Below are 21,022 nucleotides of genomic sequence, written 5' to 3' on the forward strand. Positions count from 1 at the left end.
CCTAAAGCAATGAGATGAGTTTAACTTTGTGCTGATGGCAACATACTAAAATCATGTTGCTCCCCGCCTTCTGACTGGTGGCAGATTCGTTATTCTAAAGGTGGTCCAGTGTGCTTTCTATAGAAAGATGAATCTTGAATAAAAGATGTGTAATTTGGGCTAACTAAGCAAATGCCCAGCAGCAAAACTATTTTATGATTAAGTGAAATACATGTCTAAAACCTACATCGTGGAGTAACTTAAGGGACAAATTAGTCTGAACTGCAGTGGCCAGCTAAAATTAATTACCTTTGCTAGAACACTGGGTAGAAAAATGTAGCTTAATCTCATTATTTATCTCTCTCAAATTGCTCATGTTAAGTGACTTAACTCATTTTGAACTAAACTGATAACTTTCTCCCCCTTCCAATGAAAATAGGAAGCTTATTAAGGACTGCAGTATTTTAAGAGCAGGTGAGACAAACATCTGTCAAGAATGAGCTACATAAGGGAGCACCCTCTGAGTTCGATTTAGCAACTCTTAACTACACCTTGCTAAATCAAACTCCAGATGAACGATCGTAGCAGCATAAAGCTTCTGTTTAGCAAAGATGTGGCCTGACTGGAGCGTGGCTTTTAGGTAGAGATGTTTGGTAATCTAGATGGAACAGCAGTTGAATTACATGCTAGCTATGCCTATGATGTTAGCATGAGGGCCTAGTACCTACAAACATTTGTTGGGAATTCCTTCCATAATAATTAAGTGGAACAATTAAAAGTAATTTTACTGAAAAGTGTAAAATTGTACTTGGTAATTCATATCCCTGTATTTTTGCTTTGCTTTCTATGACAGTTTTATTTTTAACTCCACATAGTAACATCTATGGAAGAGCACTTTAAATTTTTTAAAATGCATCAATTAAATTTCTGTGCAAACATTTCAAACTAGGATTGCAAAAGTGTCAATTGGCCTAATTTAGCTATGCACCCTTTTACTGAAGGGCTGTGTCTAGACTGGCCATTTTTTCCGCAAAACCATTCCTCCTCTGAAATGTACAAAAGTCCCCCCGGAGGCTCTTGCACATTTTAGAGGAGAAATAGGGAAGTGCCTGTCGAGTACTCCATCAACTACTTGATATAACATTGTTATTGTAGAAACACTTTGAGATGGTTTGACAGATATTAAACAAAGTCTTAATCTTCACTTTTGGGGTCTGAAGCATTTTTTCACCTGTTCATAGAGTTCCCATTTCTGATTAAGATCTTGAATTTTGAATAGTTGCAGGTGGTACCATAAAACAAACACTTCAAGGCAATTTGTTTCAAAACAGAACCCCCATCAAGATTAATTAGAAACAGGTGTCTTTCATGTCTGTGGGACCACAAAAGTGCATTTCCTATTTGTTGATGCTATGTAGTGAATTAGTCCCATAAGTCATTCAGCTAGGTAGGGTATACACTATATTTTTTCTGAACAGGCCTTTCTGGTCCACATAAAGAGCATCAGCCAACATGGAAAATTTTAATTTTGTAGGGGAGTGGGGATAGAACAGCTAGTAGCATTTTAAAGGACTTGGAATCAATAAGATTCAGTGTGTGTGCAAATCTAAAACGCTCTGCTTTTAGATTTACCCACAGGGAGAATGGGAGCAATGGCACTAACCCCATTACTTGTGTTTTAGCAAGAAGTCATGTTTTTGAAAAGTTTAATCAAAGTTAGGTAATGGAAGCAATAGCATTTTTTTAAAAAGGTTTTAACTAAGTAAACACTTCAAAAATTAAAATTCCATGAAGAGTTTGTTACATTAAAGCATTCCCCTACAGCACAGACTGCTGGTTGGGAACCCAAAGTGGGTCTCAGCCCCATTTTAATGAGGTTGCCAGGGCTGCTGCTGGACTTGTTGGGGCTAAAACGGGAGCGCTTTTGTCCTGGGAGGCTGGGCTCAAATTACAGGTCCCCCTGCCCAGGGTTGAAGCCATTGGGGCTTCCCAGGTGGCCAAGTTGCCCACCTGGGACTGTGGGGCTCAGGCTTTGCCCCTCTCCCCTCCCTTTAGGTGCAGGCAGCTTTGGTACCCCTTCTTGTGTGTCTAATACTTGTTGTCAGAAAGGGGTTGTGGTGCAACAAACTTTGAGAACCCCCATCCCCTCTCTCTGTGGATTATGGAAGTTGTTTATTTGGTGAGAACTGAGTAAAAGTTATCCAAACCCAGCAATTTTTTTTAAGTTTATTACAAAAACAAAATAAGGAACTAAACCAAAAGCTTGAACCTTCTCAGCAGTGAGAAATGTATTTCAGCTTCACTGTAAAAGAAAAGTGAGACATTTGTATCCCTTGAATACCATCCTCTCACCTGCCTGTCAGCTGCATGCTTATCTAAGGCCAGAAGTATCTTCCTTAGCTTTCCGAACCACTGCCTTCTGCTGTGCACACGTACACCCCTCTGTCCCTGCAAGAGGCAGATCACTGGTGAATGGGTAACTAATGGCAAATTCATGACCACTTTCTAAAGACTTCAGGACCTACAGTGAGGTAGCACTATTAATAAACCCGGTTACTTGGGTGTATCTAGCTTCACTTAGGTCACTTCTTAAAACTTCTCCATTTCATGAGGTATAAATTATGAAGATCCAAACTGTTATGATTGGTGGTTATCTTATTTAAATAAAAATAAGCCACTTGTACTAGCATATGTTCATTCAAATTTGCATTTAATTGCTATTTACATCCATTCAGAAATCAAGTATATTTTATTACAGTAAACTAAATACAAAATGAAAAGCAGAACGGGGATTACCCTCATACCACTCCTAATAAGGCAGCTGAAGAGTTTTACAGATACAAAGTCAATTTGATATAGCAGAAAAGAACAGTTTGTAAAAATATACTACGAACCACAACACCCAGCCCCCAAGAATCTACACATATAGCATAGAAATGTCTTATTTCCTTGAGACAATACTTGTGCTGTTCATGATAAGGACAGACTCTTGATTTACAGGAATTTCTCCCACGTAGATTGTAGCAGTTCATCCATCTACACCTGGAACAATGGAACACACAGTATCTTGCTTTGTGAACTCAGATTACTCGAGACTATTGCTGTAGAGACAAGGCAACAAATGCTTAGGTTTTCTGATATTAAAGAGTTGCAGTCTCCCACCTGATCTGAATATGCGCTCTTCCATGACTTAACTCAGAAATTACTCATTTATTAACAAGACAAACCCAAATAAACCAACATCTCTAGAATTATAGTGGACACAAACATTCAATGTCTGTTCTCCATAAATTTTGCTCTTGTAGGAATACACTCTTAAAAAAAGAGATTCAAGACAACAAGTGACTTTTTATTACCAGCTAATACCAGGATGACATTCAAATGTCAGATGGCACAATTAAGACAAAGTTTAGTATGTTAATGGAATCTAATGTATGTATGCATCACTCCTCCTATAGAAAAAGTGTTGAAAACATTCCACATCAAATGGGAAAGAAAATAAATGCTGGTAACAGTCAACCTAAGTTCATAGTTTCTAGAATGAAATGCAGAACAAAATAGCCCTCTAATTTAATATCTAGTAAAAAAAAATCCAATCTAGTTCAAGTTTAAGATTTAATACTTTTACGTACATGGTTAGCCACAGCAGATATTAACCTCAGTTTTACTATATTTTTGTAATGCTACAAAAACCCTATAAAAGTCAAATGATAGCAAAATTTTCAGTGATTATAATTAAAAAAGCACAGCTTGTAAAAAATAGAAATAAGATTCTATACTCTAAAGAAAAATGTAAGAATTTTTTAAATGAACAAAAAAAGCACTTGTTAAGCTCTCCAATATTCAATGCATTTTGAATTCTAGCATTTGTATGAAGCAGCTATACAGGAGCTAGAATAGAACTCCATTCCCATTAAAAGTTCATGACTGTTCATATCGACACTAATATATATATACACATATATATATATATATAGATAGACAGAAGGTCTATGTCTGATTTTTACAAATAAATACAGGATAAACCATATTGCATAGTGTGTGCTTGCTGTCCGAGTCTCTCACTGAAAGTTTCACAGTTATGGTAGGGTATTGGATTTATGTCCATGGGATGAAACATTTGTAATAAAATATGAAATTTACTTTTTAAAAATAATAAACTGGATATGTAATTAAGCAATGAGCTCTGACAAACAGATCTTGCCATTCTTGCCAGCCATACTAATCAACTCTATTGGATGATCATATCCAGCCAGCCAGAGCACAACTGCTACTTGTAAATAGGAGCAAGAGATAATTGTTTGGCTTTAAAAAAAAAATCACTGATTCTGGTCTTTCATATCACTTCTGCTATACTCAAGTAAAATCAAGGTTTAGAGACCTTTATAACAAGTGGCTGGCACAAAGCAGATACTGCTTAAAGTGATGCCGGTTGCAAACGTGCTTTATAGGTATAGTGTGAGAGAGTTACAATCTCAGTTCTACCATGTGTCCCCATGGCCCTGTAAAAAAAATGAAAATGGCACTCTTCTTCCAGTACAGTGCGTGTGCTGACTGCTGGCAAACTTACCATAATTTTATAAAAATGAAAACAGACCTCCACAAAAGGCTCCTCAAAGAAAAATGCCAATTGTATTTTTGCTAATCATTAAGAAGTCAAGCACTGATATTCATATTTTATGGGGGATTAATCTGATTTCATTTAAGCCTCCTGACCTCTAATTTGTAGAAAGTGTTGCCTCTCTGACTGGATTCAACATGTTTAGAGAGTTTTATGGCTTGGTTCCTATGGCTCAAGAAGATTCACTATACACAGAGCAAGCAGAATTAAAGAAATCACCCTTGTTGTGAAACACCAGAAGTAGACTTTGCAGTCAGACTGAAGATAATGCAATATGAGGCAAGCAAAAAAGTGACGGGACTTGTATGTAGTTGCATGATCATTTACACACACACACACACACGCACGCACTAGGGTAAAGCTCTGCAAATATTAATCCTTTCACCAGCTGTGTTCATGGAAATGCTTTCTTTAAGGCAGGAAGTATTTAAGTAAGGTAAAGTTACCTTTATTTTATTCTTTGTACCTGTAAGTCATTTGTACAGATTTCATGACAATTTCAAGAACATAAATAGTATCTTTAGAACATGTTTTCTAAATTAAGTTCTGACCCACTGTGGAAGACATTCATTGAAAGGCCATCTAATACTTTTCTCTCTCTCTCTTTTTAAATACAATCAGCAAACTTGCTGCCCCAACACAGGGAAGTTATTTTAATGTGTGTGGAAATATGAGACAAAATCCATACAAAAATCCCTCTAATTCTTACCCATTAGTTGAAAAAAATTATGCGTTTATGACTTGAACTTTTAGATGTTCATTGTGGCAATGCATTCCCTACTGTTGACCCTTGCCTTCTGATGGACCTGTTTAGATAGATAAGAATCTGACCATGTTCAGTTGTCTTGAACCAAATGACTGGCATACAAATGAAAGGCATTTTTTCCTGTGAAATGTCTGCCAAAGATAATGATGAAATATGCAGGATGTGTGTATAGCTCATGGCTTCCAGTTAAGCATAGAACATAGCAGCATTGCCATTTTTAAGTTGTTTCTCTTAAGTGATACAGATAATACAGCTATTCTAGCTGGGTAAGCAAATAAGACGATTCTCTCCTTTTTCTTACCTTCAGCAGCCATGTACGTAATTAATAATGATTCCTTTATCAATGTACTTGTTTCATCAGTAGAAGAAAAAGAACTAAGTGAGTCTACCTTTTCTTCACACCAACAAATAATTGTTTTAAATTTTGGGATACTTTACATAATGAGCTGAATCAAAAAATCTATTTGAAAAATATATATTTATATAAAAAAAATTAAGTTGTTTGCACATGAAACATCAATTGTTAAGTTTATCTTTCATCTTTGATTCCACACCATTGTAGGAAACAGCTGGACCAAGCTTGCATGCTAATTAATCCTCAGACGCAAGTATTATAGGCATTTCACCCTGTGCCTAGTGAAAGGGCTAACCCTTCTTGACACAATCATGACTAGACAGTGATTCTGGAGCAACATCCTACCCTTAATACTGTCAGTTTTCAAGCTATCAACCTGAAAAATCCTTGATAAGGCGAGACGATGTCACTGGGAATCAGTTAGCTGACGTGCCTAGAGTTCTGCAATACCATTTTGCTTAAGTTTTTTTTATGCACCATTGATTAATAGAAAAAAAATCCATGTTTGTTTTTTCTTTTCTCTCCAAGTCGTTCTGTGCAATTACTCTGATACTGTCACTTTTTAAAAGTAAACCATATGAGCCCTCACATTTTAACTGGCAGGGGGCTTATGTCCATTCTGTTTTTCCACCTTTACAGGTTTAAAAAAAAGCTTGTTGTCGTCATAGATTCATGCGCAAGTGCTCTGGCCGTTTGGAAATCATGGGAAAGGCTTGTTTTTTATATGGCCCAGAGTTTGGTTGTCGTATTGGAAGTGGTGCCGATGCCTCTCCGCAAACTGTCACATCCATTTGTTCTATTCCACTTGTCTCCATTGGATATTCCACAGGTGTCTGTGAATTTGATGCACTGGCTGAAGCACCTCTTGCCCAGAAACCCCCGGGGGAGAACTTTACAGGGCTTTAAGACAAAAAAATATAAGGCACTTAGAATTGAGGATACATGCAATGCTAAGACTTTTCCTTCACCCTGCAAGAAGTGGGTTCTCTGAAGTATTTAGTTTTTATCTTCCACTTCTCTGGCTTGAGAGAATCAAACATCTGTGCTAGTTCTTAGCAGCCACTATAAACTAGACACATTGCTGACACTAGGTATTTTTCAGTTGGCATTCATCGTATAACATGATTGTAGGAGTGTAGAAGAGAAATTTTGCACTAACATTTCTCTTATCTTGAGCAGCACAGGAATATAGATGATCTAGCAGCAGTTATAGAGTATAGTGCAGGGGCGGCCAACCCATTAAAGGCAAAGAGCCACAATAGTTGGGGAATACAGTACAAAGGGCTGAGGGAAAAAAGTTGTTGAGCAAAAACCCCGGGGGGCTCCCATTGGCCTGTACCACCTTGTTGGCTACACTGTGCCGGACGGTGAACACAGGGAACCGGGGACCATTTTTAGAGGCGCAGGGGTGGCTTCGCGAGCCGCAATTTGGGGAGGGAGAAAGGGAGGAGAAGAGCTGCATGCGGCTTAATCCGCGGGTTGGCCAGCCCTGGTATAGTGTATTGAGGTCACCAGAATGGTGGGTGTAGCAGGCAGATCAGTGTTTCCTGTGCTGGCAAATATAAATCTGCCTGCAGTGAAGCTGCTTGTAAAATGTGCAAAGAGCATGTTTTTAAAAATAAGTATCCTAGTTCCAGAAATTAAAACCTTTAAGAATCTGACCAGTGAGAATTTTCAATTGTTCACTGAAAAGTAAATTGCTAAAAAATACCTGACTGGTGTCCTAGGGCTGCCAATGAATCTGCGAGGTGATCGAATTTTTGGTTCAAAAGAAAACTTCTCTTTTACACTTTCAAGTACGGATGGAGCCACATATGTAAAACCCTGAAACATAGGAAAAATGTCATGTCATTGAGAGGAAAGGTTTATTTTTATAACCATGGAATCACAGAAATATAGTATTGGAAGGGACCGCAAAAAAAAAAAAATCTAATCCAGCCTTCTGTGTTGACGTTGGCCAAGTACACACAGACCATCCCTGTTAGTTGTTTCTCCAACCTCCTCTTAAAAATCTCCAACAGTGGAGATTTCACAACCTCCCGTGGAATCCTATTACAAGGCTCAACGATTGTGAGAGCTAGAAATTTGTTTCCAAACCTAAACATCCTAACCTAAGAGTCCTTTGATGTAGATTAAAAATATGGACATGAACAACTGATCACCATCCTCTCTAATAGCTCTTAGTCATAGAATCATAAGATACTAGAACCGGAAGGGATCATCAAGTCCAATCCCCTGCTCTCATGGCAGGACAAAGCACTGTCTTGATCATCCCTGATAGATGTCTGTTTAATCTCTTAAATTTATCTTCAGTAGTGGAGATTCCACAACCTCCCTAGGCAATTTATTCCAGTGTTTAACCACCTTGACAGATAGGAAGCTTTTCCTAATATCCAACCTAAACTTCTCTTGCTGCAATTGAAGCCCCTTGCTTCTTGTCCTATCATTAGAGGCCAATGAGAACAATTTTTCTCCCTCCTTGTAACACTGTTTTAGATATCTGAAAGCTGCTATCATGTCCCCTCTCAGTCTTCTCTTTTCCAAACTAAACAAAACCAATTTTCAGTTTTTCCTCATAGGTTATGTTTTCAAGAACTAAAATCCTTTTTGTTGCTCTTCTTGGGACACTCCAATTTCTTCACGCCTTTCTTGAAACATGGTGCCCAGAACTGGACACAATAGTCCAACTGAAGTCTAATTAGTGCCGAGTTGAGCAGCAGAATGACTTCTTGTGTCTTGCTCACAACACTACTGTAAATGCATCCCAGAATCATGTCTGCTTTTTTGCAACAGTGTCACACTATTGACTCATGTTTAACTTGTGGTCCACTATGGCCTTGGTCCCTTTCTGTAGAACTCGTTCCTAGACAGTCGCTTCCCATATGTGTGTGTGTGTGTGTGTGTGTGTGTGTGTACGTACGCGTGTGTGTGTGTGTGAATGTGTGCGCCAGATGCAGTACCAGCACCTTCAGTCAGAACTCAATAACTTCCCCTGCAGTACTGGCACTTTTTTTTTTTTAAACACAAAAAAAGCAGTGTGTGGGGTGTGTGTGTGTGTGTAGATAGAGAGAGAATAACTGACTGGTCCTTCCTAAGTGGAATACTTTGCATTTGTCCTTATAAACTTCATCCTATTTACCTCAGACCATTTCTCCAATTTATCCAGATCATTTTGAATTATGACCCTTTCCTCCAAAGCACTTGCAACCCCTCCCACTTTGGTATCATCTGCAAGCTTTATAACCATACTATGCCATTATCTAAATCATTGATTAAGATATTCAACACAATCAGTCCCAAAACTGACCCCTGAGGAATCCCACTTGTTATGCCCTTCCAGAATGACTGAGAACCATTAATAAGTACTCTCTTACAACAATTATCCAGCTAGTTATGCACCCACCTTATAGTAGCTCCATCTAGGCTGTATTTCCATCGTTTATTAATAAGGTCACGTGAGACCATTATCAAATACTTTAAAGTCTAGATATACCACAACTACGGCTTCTCCCTTATCCATAAGCCTTGTTATCCTATCAAATATCTGTTTCTGTCATCAAATTACCCCAAAGTCTTCTTTTCTCAAACCTGGCCAGTTTCAACTTTTCCACACAGGTCAGGTTTTCTAAACCTTTTATCGTTACTGTTACTGTCCTCTGGACTCTCTCCAATTTGTCCACATCTTTCTTAAAGTGTAACATCCAGATCTGGACACAATACTCCACCTGAGTCCTTACCCTCGCTGAGCAGAGCAGAACAATTACCTGCAGAGGTTTATACACATACAACACACCTGTCAATATACACCAAAATGCTATTAAGGCTTTTGCAAAACTGTATCACACTGACCAAACTCAATTTGCAATCCACTAGAACTCCCACACCTTTTCCAGCAATACTTCTATTTTTTCCCAATCTGGTAGCCATTCATTGGATTTTTCCTTCATGAGTCTAATACTTTAGGGTATGTCTACATTACCCTCCTAGTTCGAACTAGGAGGGTAATGTAGGCATACCGCACTTGCAAATGAAGCCCGGGATTTGAATTTCCCGGGCTTCATTTGCATAAGCGGGGAGCCGCCATTTTTAAAACCCCGCTGGTTCGAACCCCGTGCAGCGCGGCTACACAGGGCACGAACTAGGTAGTTCGAACTAGGCTTCCTAGTTCGAACTACCTAGTTCGTGCCCCGTGTAGCCGCGCTGCACGGGGTTCGAACCAGCGGGGTTTTAAAAATGGCGGCTCCCCGCTTATGCAAATGAAGCCCGGGAAATTCAAACCCCGGGCTTCATTTGCAAGTGCGGTATGCCTACATTACCCCGCTAGTTCGAACTAGGAGGGTAGTGTAGACATACCCTCACTGATTTTCAACTTGTTGAATTCAGGCCAATTCTCCAATTGGTCAAGGTCATTTTGAATTCTAATCCTGTCCTGTCAAGCACTTTAGGATGACCTGAGGGATAGCTGGTACTGACACTCCCTGTTTCTTTAGATTGTTGGCCTCAATGGGTAGTGACCAATGGCTCGATGTCTGGTCGGCTTCCAGTGGAGTACCCCAAGGATCAGTTCTAGGGCTGGTTTTGTTCAACATCTTTATTAATGACCTGGATGAGGAGATGGATTGCACCCTCAGCAAGTTTGCAGATGACACTAAGCTAGGGGGAGAGGTAGATACATCGGAGGGTAGGGATAGGGTTCGGAGTGACCTAGACAAATTGGAGGATTGGGCCAAAAGCAATCTGATGAGGTTCAACAAGGACGAGTGCAGTGTCCTGCACTTATGGAAGAATCCTAAGCACTATTACAGACTGGGGACCAACTGGCTAAGTAGCAGTTCAGGAGAAAAGGACCTGGGGATTACAGTGGATGAGAAGCTGGAGATGAGTCAACCGTGTGCCCTTGTAGCCAAGAAAACTAATGGCATATTAGTATTCATTAGCAGAAGCATTGCCAGCAGATTTAGAGAAGGGATTATTCCCCTTTATTCAGCACTCCTGAGGCCACATCCATTCTATTCTGGACACCCGCCCCGCCCCCCCCCCATTATAGAAACAATGTTGATACGTTGGAGAAAGTCCAGTGGAGGGCAACCAAAATGATTAGGGGGCTGGAACACATGACCTATGAGGAGAGGCTGAGGGATTTGTGTTTATTTAGTCTGCAGAAGAGAAGAGTGAGGGGGGATATGATATCAGCCTTCAACTTTCTGAAGGGAAATTCCAAAGAGGATGGAGAGAGGCTGTTCTCAGTGATGGCAGATAGCGGAACAAGGAGCAATGGTCTCAAGTTGCAGTGAGAGAGGTCTAGGTTAGATATTAGGAAAAATATTTCCCTAAGAGGGTGATGAAGCACTGGGCTGGGTTCCCTAGGGAGGTGGTAGAATCTCCATCCCTAGAGGTTTTTAAGTCCTGGATTGAAAAAGTCCTGGCTGGGATGATTAAGTTGGGGTTGGTCCTGCTTTGGGCAGGAGGCTGGACTTGACCTCCTGAGATCTCTTCCAGCTCTGTGATTAGGTGGGGAATGCAAATGTAATCCTCCTGCATAGATATCGACAAGATGTTTGCGCAGCCCAGTCATTGCTGTTCAGATTATAGATCCATATAGGCAATGCTCAAAGACAACACTTTTGGTCTACACTATATCCTCTTCAAACATAGTTTTCTCTGCATTCCTATTTAAGTACAGTAAAACTCCAATTGTCTGTCATCCAGTGGTCCGGCACTCCCTATAGTTTGGCACCCACTGGAAGCCGGTAGTGCTCCGGCAGCTGTTTCAAGAAGTTGTAAGTCAATCACAGTACTGCCAGCTGGATCCACAGGTGACAGGCTCACAATTTATTTTTCCTCTGTCTCCAGTGGAGGTGTGGGGGGAGGAGGGGGTGGGGGCTCGGTGGGGAACGGCGTGACGAGGGTCGAACCCTCTGCCGTTTTGCAGGGAGGCAAAGCCTGCAAGCGGCGGTGGCAGCGAGGGGGCAAGAGGCAGGCAGCTGCTTCAAGAAGTTGTTAGTCAATTACAGTACTGCTGGGTGGATCCGCAGGTGACAGGCTCGCAATTTGTCTTTCCTCTACTGCCTCTGAATTCTGAATTTGCATCTGAATTCCTCAATAAGAGGAAATTGTGAACCTGTCACCTGCGGATCCACCCAGCAGTACTGTAATTGACTAACAACTTCTTGAAGCACTTGCCTGCCTCTCGCCACTTGCAGGCTTTGCCTCCCTGCAAAACGGTGGAGGGTTCGTCCCTCACCGCACAGTTCCCCGCCAAGCCACCACCAGATGCAGTGCGGGTCCCAGCAGATCAGTCACAGCCCCCCACCCGAGTACCTCCCGATAGTCCGGCATATCCGATAATCCGGCACCACCTGGGTCCCAAAGGTGCCGGATTATCAGAAGTCTACTGTAATATGCTATTTCACTGTTACTGCAATTCAAAATGTGTCTATTTTACTTTTAAAATGTAGACTCTTACTGTCCAATGTATAAATGAAGCTGTAACCAAGCCTAAGAAACTATTTATTAAAGGTTACAAGGCAAAATGATTAAAGAGATGCTACCCTTCTGCAATGAATAATATATTTAAAATTTTGAGGTCTCGGAACTAGCTTGACAAACAGTTGTCATTCTTGTAAGTGGTAAAATGTAATGTTTTCTTTCTGGATTTGGAAGGAATTCACTTGAAATGAGCTATACCATTTCCTAACAAGAACACAATGTACCTTTCCAAAGTCAACACCCATACATCCCTGGCTCACTTACCAGAAAGACCTGGTTGGCACTTTCACTGAGAGTTGAGTCATCTGGGCTATCAACAGGTGTCTGACGTGTAAACTTTGAATCAAACTGGCTCACATCCTCTTCAGATTGCTTTGCAAAAACAAAATGATTAAGGGTTTATAATACAGATATCAACCAAATGGCTTAGCGGTGATCAGTGAAGCCTCTGGATGGAGTTGATTCCATAGGTTTTTGGCAGAGCTCTGCTGTAGTAAAACCTTGGAGAGGAGTCGGAATCCTGCCGTTGCCAGTGGGAGGTCACTATGGACACTGACACTGAGAAATAAAGGCAAGGGGGAGGAGCAAGAATTATGGATCAAAAAGGAACACAAATTAAAAAGATGCCTTGAAAATAAACCTCAAGTTACAATAGAAACAAATGCCACTTTCTTGTGAGAAGTTACACCAGTTAGTCTACTGTAGTTTCACATACCAAATACACTTTTTTCATAGAAGCAAAAATACTTGTATTGCTAAGGACAGAAAACAGCAGTGGAATAAATGACTACTAAGTGACTGTCTACTGTTCAAATGAGGAATTTTACCAATTACTCCAAAGCATAAATTGGAAGAGCTGCCTTTCTCCCAGATCCCTGCCTGTGATTGTTAATTTTAGCTTCATAATTGTACAGAGATTTTGCCTAACTTTAGGAATCTGGTTAGTATAACTGATTAGCACACTACAGAATTTGCTGAAGTTATAAGATGCAAGTTTAGCCATCTTGTACAGGCGACATTTTCATAAATATCGGCCTCTTTTTTAGACTGCAGTCCAATAGATTTGAGGCTTGGGCCTTATTCACAACATTGCCACTTTGAAGTTAAATGATGCTTGTAAAATTATACGCAGGATAAATTGAGCGAGGTAACACTCAAGATGCTGAATAAAGTGACTTGATTCATATTTTACTGAGAGACTACTGAAAATTTCAGTTTTTGCCAAGTATTGACAGAATGTTAGAGTCTTAGAAACAAATTCAGGAAAACAGCACCTTTGAGCTTATATAGCCAGGTTATAAATGGGAGAATGTAAAATTGAAATCAACTGCTCCACAATCAGTGATTAAAGGAAAACAAGTAAAACTAAGAAGGAAAAGTCTACTCTGATTCTGTGCTGGGTTTCCTGCCCCATGTCTATTTAAAAAAGCAAGCTCCGACCCCGAGGATAGAACAGAGTAGCAGAAGTGGGCGTAACACAGTAATGCTATCCAGTATCCTTTGTACAATGGTAAGTGTCTGTAGAAGAATCATCATAAGGCCTTTTAATTCTTGAGTGTATATACTGGCATCAGTTCCCAAAAGAATCTTATGGAAAGCTCTAAGATGGATAGTTTCTTCTAGCCCAGTGGTCTCCAACCTTTTTACACTCAAGATCACTTTTGAAATCTCAGAAAAGGTGAACATCTACCGCCCCGCCCCTTCCTTGAAGCCCCGCCCTCTCTATTCTCCTCCTGCCCATCACTTGCTATCCCCAGCCCTTACTTACACACTCTGATAAAGTTTATTTTTAAATTATGCGAGATATTAAATTAAAATCACATGTTTATAGTTATGAAATAAATGGTCTTTTTTATTCGTGCTATTTAAATCTAAAATGAAGTATTTATAATTATACATTTTGTGGGGACAGAGTTCTGCAGCTGGGGGCAGGGGAGAGGGAACAGGGTTCTGCAGCAGGGGACAGCGTGCCAGTAGGGACAGGAATAGGGACAGAGTTCTGTGGCTGGGGACAGGGGAGTGGGGGCAGGGTGCCAGTAGAGGCAGAGAGTCCCCTGCATCTGCCTCCTCCCAGGATTTCGCCCCCCCCAGAGGGAAGCCAGCACATGCCTCCTCCGGGCCCGACTCCTCCGCGGCGCAGGGAAACCCCGTGCAGACCTCCCCACCCTGCTGCCCGCAGCACACGGAAGCCCCGCGCATGCCTGCTCCGGGGCCGACCCACCCGGCGCAGGAAAACCCCGCGCGCGCCTGCCCCAGGGCCGACCCCCCCCCCGGTGCAGGGAAACCCCACACGTGCCTGTCCCGGGGCCGACACCCCTGCCACCCCCCGCTGCGCAGGGAAACCCCACACGCTCCTGTTCCGGGGCTGACTCACCCCTCCTGTGCGGTGCAGGGAGCCGATGCTCCCTCCCGCAGTACACCCGGCAGAACAGCTAGAGCACTTCCGGAATCGCCGGAAGTGGCGCTAAGCTGCGGGACTTCTGCCCATCCCGGGAAGCCGACACTACCTCCATTTTCACTTAAGGTAGGTAGTGGGGCTTCCCGGGGGTGGGAGGGAAATGGGGGTGGGGCGGACAGGATGCCTTGCGATTGACTGGTTGAGGCCTCACCATTGACTGGTTGAGGCCTCGCCATTGACCAGTCGATCGCGATCGACCTGTTGGTGACCAAGGTTCTAGCCCTAGCTCTGCTAGCAATGCTGAGTACAAGTTAAATTATTTCAATTAAGTGTGCAGCTTTTACAGTTTTATGAACAGGGTTCTTAAGCTGCAACATACGGGTCAGTTTATCAGAGTATAAAGCCATTATAACCAAGCAAAGTTACAAAGATAGCATAGCAGATACTTTTGAGTTTTAGATCCAATAAGGTAGGTCAAAGTTTGAGAAAAATGCCATTAAAGGCATGCAAGGAACAAACAATTTATTGGATTCCAGGTACGTACCAATAATGGTTTAAAGGGAGGTTCCACTTTCCGAGCTAGCAGATCTTCCCAGTTAATGTGTCTGAAGAAAGGATGAGCCTAAGAAAATTCAAAAGAATGAAAAGCTATAATTGATCTTCCTGGCAGAAGTTAAGATCCTTATTGACCTTGGAGATGGAAAATATAGCTCATTTTCCTATTGTTCATAAAGCTGGCTAAGATGAGACTGACTGATGAAAAACTATGTCTTTTTATATCTCAATTTAGGGCTCCTTTCCTTCCAAAATTGTGTGTACTTCAAATATAGCATCTATTATATATCCTACAGTGCTTCATTAGAACACCCAAGCATAGTTTAAAATAGGGATGTAATAGTGTAGTCAATTAACTGATAAGTAAAAGCTTATAAGGTTAATGCTATATAGACTACATGCATTCCCTCCCCCCGCCAGTAAATTTTTTAGCAGGCTGGCCAGCAACCCGTCTTAATCCTGACTTGCGCCGGGTCTGGGACCTACTCCTTTGGTGGCCTTGCATTTAAAGTGTATTAGGAGCCGGGCAGGCAGGCAGCCTGACTCAGTTCCGCGCTGGGTCTGGGAGCTCAGGTCCTCCCCAGACATGGGCTGCTGCCACCCTGCTGCCTCTCTATCAGAGGCAACAGCGCAGGGAGTCAGGCAGCCGGTCCGCAAGGAAATCTGGTTTTAAAACTGGCACCAAAGGCAGAGCACTGAGTGGCAGGTGGCTCCTCGTGACTGGGGCCAGAGCGCACTGGCTGCCAGCCCCACCCCATCCCTGGGGACTACAGAATAGCTGAGTAACTGATAAGAATTCATGAGGTTAATCAACTGTTCAGTTAACCAATATTTAACATCCCTAGTTTAAAGTGGATGTTGAAAATTTTTTAAATATAAACTTTCAGAAAAAATGTGCAATGGTATCAGGATTTTGTCATGAGACCTCCACAAGCTAGCAAAATTAAGTTCTAAATTCACAGCTCTTCACTGTGTACATTTGTCACCAGAAGTGAAATAGTGGATTAAAAAAAACCAGTCGGAGGTTAATGAAACGTAAACTGGAAATTTCATTTGCCTATGTCATTCTATTGACTGCATCTCTACATTTTGAGTAATACCACAGTCACTCAACTGATTATAAGAATGTAAGAACAGTCATACTGGGAGAGATCAATGGTCCATCCAGCCCAGTGTCCTGTCTGCTGACAGTGGCCAATACCAGATGCCCCAGAGAGAGGGGACACAACAGGTAATCCTCACGTGATTCCTCCCCTGTCACCCACCTCCAGAGAAACAGAGGCTAGGGACACCAATCCTACCCATCCTGGTGAATTGCCACTGATGGAACTAACCTCTATAAATCTATCTAGCTCTTTTTTTGAACCCTGTTAAAATCCTAGCCTTCACCACATCCTCTGGCAAGGAGTTCCATAGATTGACTGCGTGCTGAGAGAAGAAAAGTTTCCTTCTGTTTGTTTTAAACCTACTGCCTATTAATTTCATTTAGTGACCCCTAGTTCTTATAATGTGGGAATATGTAAATAACTTTTCCTTATTCGCTTTTTCCACACCAGTCATGATTTTATAGACCTCTATTGGACTAAGAGGAGACTAAGGTGAAAAGTCCAAGTCTTTTTAATCTTTCTTCATATGAGACCCGTTCCAAACCCCTCATCATTTTTGTTGCCCTTTTCTGAACCTTTTTCAATGTCAATATATCTTTTCTAAGATGAGGCGATCACATCTATATACAGTATTCAAGATGTGGGCATACCATGGTTTTATATAGAGGCGTTAAGATATTTTCTGTCTTATTCTCTATCCCTTTTTTAATGATTCCTAACATTCTATTTGCTTTTTTGACTGCCGTTGCACACTGAGGCTACGTCTACACTGGCACCCTTTTCCGGAAATGCTTAAAACGGAACAGTTTTCCGTTATAAGTATTTCCAGAAGAAGAGCGTCTACATTGGCAGGATGCTTTTCCGGAAAAGCACTTTTTCCGGAAAAGTGTCCATGCCAATGTAGACGCACTTTTCTGCAAAAAAGCCCCGATCGTCATTTTCGCGATCAGGGCTTTTTTGCGGAAAAGAAATCTGTGCTGTCTACACTGGCCCTTTTCTGGAACAGTTTTCCGGAAAAGGACTTTTGCCCGAATAGGAGCAGCATAGTTTTTCCCGGAAAAGCACTGATGATTTTACAGTAGATCGTCAGTGCTTTTCCAGAAATTCAAGGGGCCAGTGTAGACAGCTGGCAAGTTATTCCGGAAAAGCAGCTGATTTTCCGGAATAAGTGGCCAGTGTAGACACAGCCTGAGTGGATGTTCTCAGAGAACTATCCACAATAAGTCCAAGATCTCTCTTGAGTAGTTGTAGCTAAATTAGTACCCATTACATTGTACGTATAGCTGGGATTTTTTTCTCCACTGTGTATTACTTTACATTTATCAACATAAAATTTCATTTTCCATTTTGTTGCCCAGTCACTTAGTTTGGTGAGATCTTTTTGAAGCTCTTCACAGTCTGCTTTGGTCTTAACTATCTTGAGCAGTTTGGTGGTATCTGCACATTTTGCCACTTCACTATTTACCCCTTTCTCTAGATCATTTATAAATAAGTTGAATAGGACTGGTCTCAGGACAGACTCTTGGAGGACCCCACTAGTTACCTCTCTCCATTCAGAAAATTGACCATTTATTTCTACCCTTTGTTTCCTGTCTTTTAACCAGTTATCAATCCATGAAAGGAGCTTCTCTCTTATCTCATAACAACTTACTTTGCTTAAGAGCTTTTGGTGAGGAACCTTGTCAAAGACTTTCTGGAAATCTAAGTGTACTATATCCACTGGATCCCCCTTGTCCACGTTTGTTGACCTGCTCAAAGAACTCTAGCAGATTAGTAAGGCATGATTTCCCTTTACAGAAAACATGTTGACTTTCCCCCCAAAAATTATTTTCATTGACGTGTCTGACAATTTTATTCTTTACTATGGTTTCAACTAATTTGCCCAGTACTGATGTTAGACTTACTGGTCTGTAATTGTCAGGATCACTTCTAGAGCCCCTTTTAAATATTGGCATCACATTAGCTATCTTCCAGTCATTAGGTACGGAAGCTGATTTAAAGGATAGGTTACAAACCATAGTGGAGGCCATGTTCAAAGAATCCCACGTGTGGGCCTCGTGTTGAGTCCTGTGTAAACCCAAACCGCACCGCAGGCTGCAAACAAATGGGCTATGAGCCCGCGGGCCGCATGAGTAGCCCTGACATAGAGCATCTCTATTAATAGACCCTCCTCTAAGAGATGTCACTTTCCGATCCATGTGCTCCTCTGCACCTTCGGCTTTTCCCCAGCCCTTAGTTTAAAAACCGCTCTACAACATTTTTAATGTTAAGTGCCAGCAGTCTGATTCCATTTTGGTTTAGGTGGAGCCCATCCTTCCTATTTAGGCTTCCCCTATCGTCTCCATCCACGCATTGAGACTCTGAAGTTCTGACTACCTACCTGACTCTGCGCGTGGAACTGGAAGCATTTCAGAGAACACTACCCTACAGGTCCTGGATTTCAATCTCTTTCTCCTTCCCTTCCCTATGACATTGGTACCTACATGTACCACAACCACCTGCTCCTCCCCAGCACTACACAAGTCTAGCTAGATGTCTCAAGAGATCTGCAATCTTTGCACCAGACATAATTTCAATGTGATAGCATAAGTTGACCCTCTCTAGTCTGACTGGTGCAGAACCAGAGAATTTGCCAAACTATGGGAGGTCAATATTGTCTAGCAGCATTACCAACACTTTCACTATTTACTGGACTCATAGAAGACATCTGGGGTAAATTAGAGCTAAACAACAGCACAGAACACAGAGCCAGGTCTGGTGGCTGTAAACAAACTTTATGGGACCATGGGAAATTTAGCCACACCCACGGTAAGTGGACATCCAGCTAACTAAAATCATGTCGGACCAGGAAGTGCCAGATTAAGGAGGTTCAACCTATACATAAAAACGTCTAAGGGATATTGCATGCCGAATTTATTTAACTTCACAGATGCAAAAATCAACTACCATCATCAACAAAAAGGCTGGTCTATGTTTGGCAGATGTATTGACTTTTTAGAAAGTGACATTTTCTAAATACATAAATTTAGGGAAATTTACCATCATTTAGAACATAAGGATGACAGCTAATGATTGGTGAGAGCTTCTCAGTACAGGCAGTCCCCAAGTTACACAGATCCGACTTATGTTACGAACCGGGTTTTTCTCACCCTGGAGGACGGGAGCCGCGGGACGCCCAGATGCACCGCGGTCCCGCCACCCACGTCCTCCGGGGCGAAAAAAGCTGGTCCGCGTCTCCCTGGTCGGCTGGGGGGGGGGCCCCCCCTCCAGCAGACCAGGGAGACACGGAGCAAAGCTGCGGAGGACCCGGGCGGCGGGCCCGCGGTGCGTTTCGGTCCGCCGCCCGCGTCTCCCTGGTCTGCTGGGGGGGAGGGGGGAGGCCCACAGCTAGTGCGCTCCCCCCCCCCCCAGCAGACCAGGCTTTTCTCCGGACGCCTGCGGTAGAGCAGCTGGGGCGCTGCCGGTTGGTCCTGCAGTGCTGCTCTGGGGGCTACTGGACCAACCCGGCAGCACCCCAGCTGCTCTGCCCCAGGCGTCCTGATTCAGCCGCTGCTGGTCAGTTTCAGCAGCGGCTGAATCAGGACGCCTGGGGCAGAGCAGCTTGGGTGCTGCTGGGTTGGTCCAGTAGCGCCGAGGAGCGGCACTACTGGAGCAACCCAGCAGCACCCTAGCTGCTCTGCTCCAGGCATCCCCAACTCAGCCACTGCAGAAACTGATCAGCGCTGACTACAGGAAGTCCGAGGCAGAGTTGCTCTGCCCCGGGCTTCCTGGACTCAGCCGCTGATCAGTTTCAGCAGCAGCTGACTTGGCGACGCCTGGGGTTCTTAAGTTGAATCTGTATGTAAGTCGGAACTGGCGTCCAGATTCAGCCTGTTGAAACTGATCAGCGGCTGATTCCAGGAAGCCTGGGGCAGAGCAACTCTGCCTTGGGCTTCCTGTAGTCAGCCGCTGGTCAGTTTCAGCAGCGGCTGAATCTGGACGCCAGTTCCGACTTACATACAGATTCAACTTAAGAACAAACCTACAGTCCCTATCTTGTACGTAACCTGGGGACTGCCTGTACTTGACATCTTCTAATATAATTTGCTGGGAATGGCAGAATATTACTATTCTGCACATTATGCCTATTGTCTCTTTTAGGCATATGTAGGCTTTGGTTCTGTTTATTATTCTCGTAATTTGAACAGATCAGAAATTAAAACAGAAAAAATAACCTAGATTGGAAGCATGGAGTTAACGTGCCATTGCATATATACATCTCTCAAAAAATATTTATTTCTAACAGCAATGTCATAAAACTGGCAATTAACTATAACACTATAAAAATATGGAATGATGTGAGGTGTACAGGTGAAGTTTAAATACAGTCAGAAAACCCAACCTGTATAGGCTGGGGAAAAGCATTCAATAATTTTGTAGAGGTAAGAACTGAGTTATGTCTGTTTCGTATGATGAGTGCAAGCAACAATAATCTTTCCTGAATGACACTCAACCCCAAATGTAATAATGTGTGAGTTATTCACCAACCCACTAGAATACCACAATGCATCAACTTGTTCAGTGAGTCATAAAGGAAGGGGGAGAGGAGATGTAGGAAAACTTAAAAAAAAAAAAAAAAACGTGAATGGGAGAGGAGAGAAAAAAAGTCTTTAGCACTCCATCTTTACCCCACTAGCTATTTCCTTGAGCCCTTTATTATTTAAACATCTATCTAGTCCTTTCTTAAATTCCCCAGAGGAAACATTTAACCACT

The 21,022-nt window shown here is 42.3% G+C and overlaps 1 protein-coding gene across 2 annotated transcripts in view; it reads right to left on the reverse strand.

Moving 5' to 3' along the window:
* Positions 1-2,672: 2,672 nt before the first annotated feature.
* The window catches only part of RPS6KB1 (ribosomal protein S6 kinase B1), a 31,142-nt gene continuing 12,792 nt past the window's right edge, over positions 2,673-21,022 (reverse strand). Inside the window, exons 12-16 of one of the 2 annotated variants that reach the window (XR_012897049.2) lie at positions 15,153-15,230; positions 12,475-12,582; positions 7,433-7,545; positions 5,668-6,621; positions 2,673-3,080 (exon numbers count right to left, since the gene is read on the reverse strand). Coding sequence is in view for 1 of the 2 variants with exons in the window: in XM_006138647.5 (XP_006138709.2) it covers positions 6,384-6,621; positions 7,433-7,545; positions 12,475-12,582; positions 15,153-15,230 (537 nt within the window). In the remaining variant the exon portion in view is untranslated. Of the gene's footprint in view, positions 6,622-7,432; positions 7,546-12,474; positions 12,583-15,152; positions 15,231-21,022 lie in introns of both variants that reach the window. The other variant, XM_006138647.5, reaches the window with a different exon arrangement.

This window comes from Pelodiscus sinensis, chromosome 21 (genome assembly GCF_052426305.1).
Source record: "Pelodiscus sinensis isolate ZL-2025 chromosome 21, ASM5242630v1, whole genome shotgun sequence".
Classification (NCBI taxonomy): Eukaryota; Metazoa; Chordata; order Testudines; family Trionychidae; genus Pelodiscus; species Pelodiscus sinensis.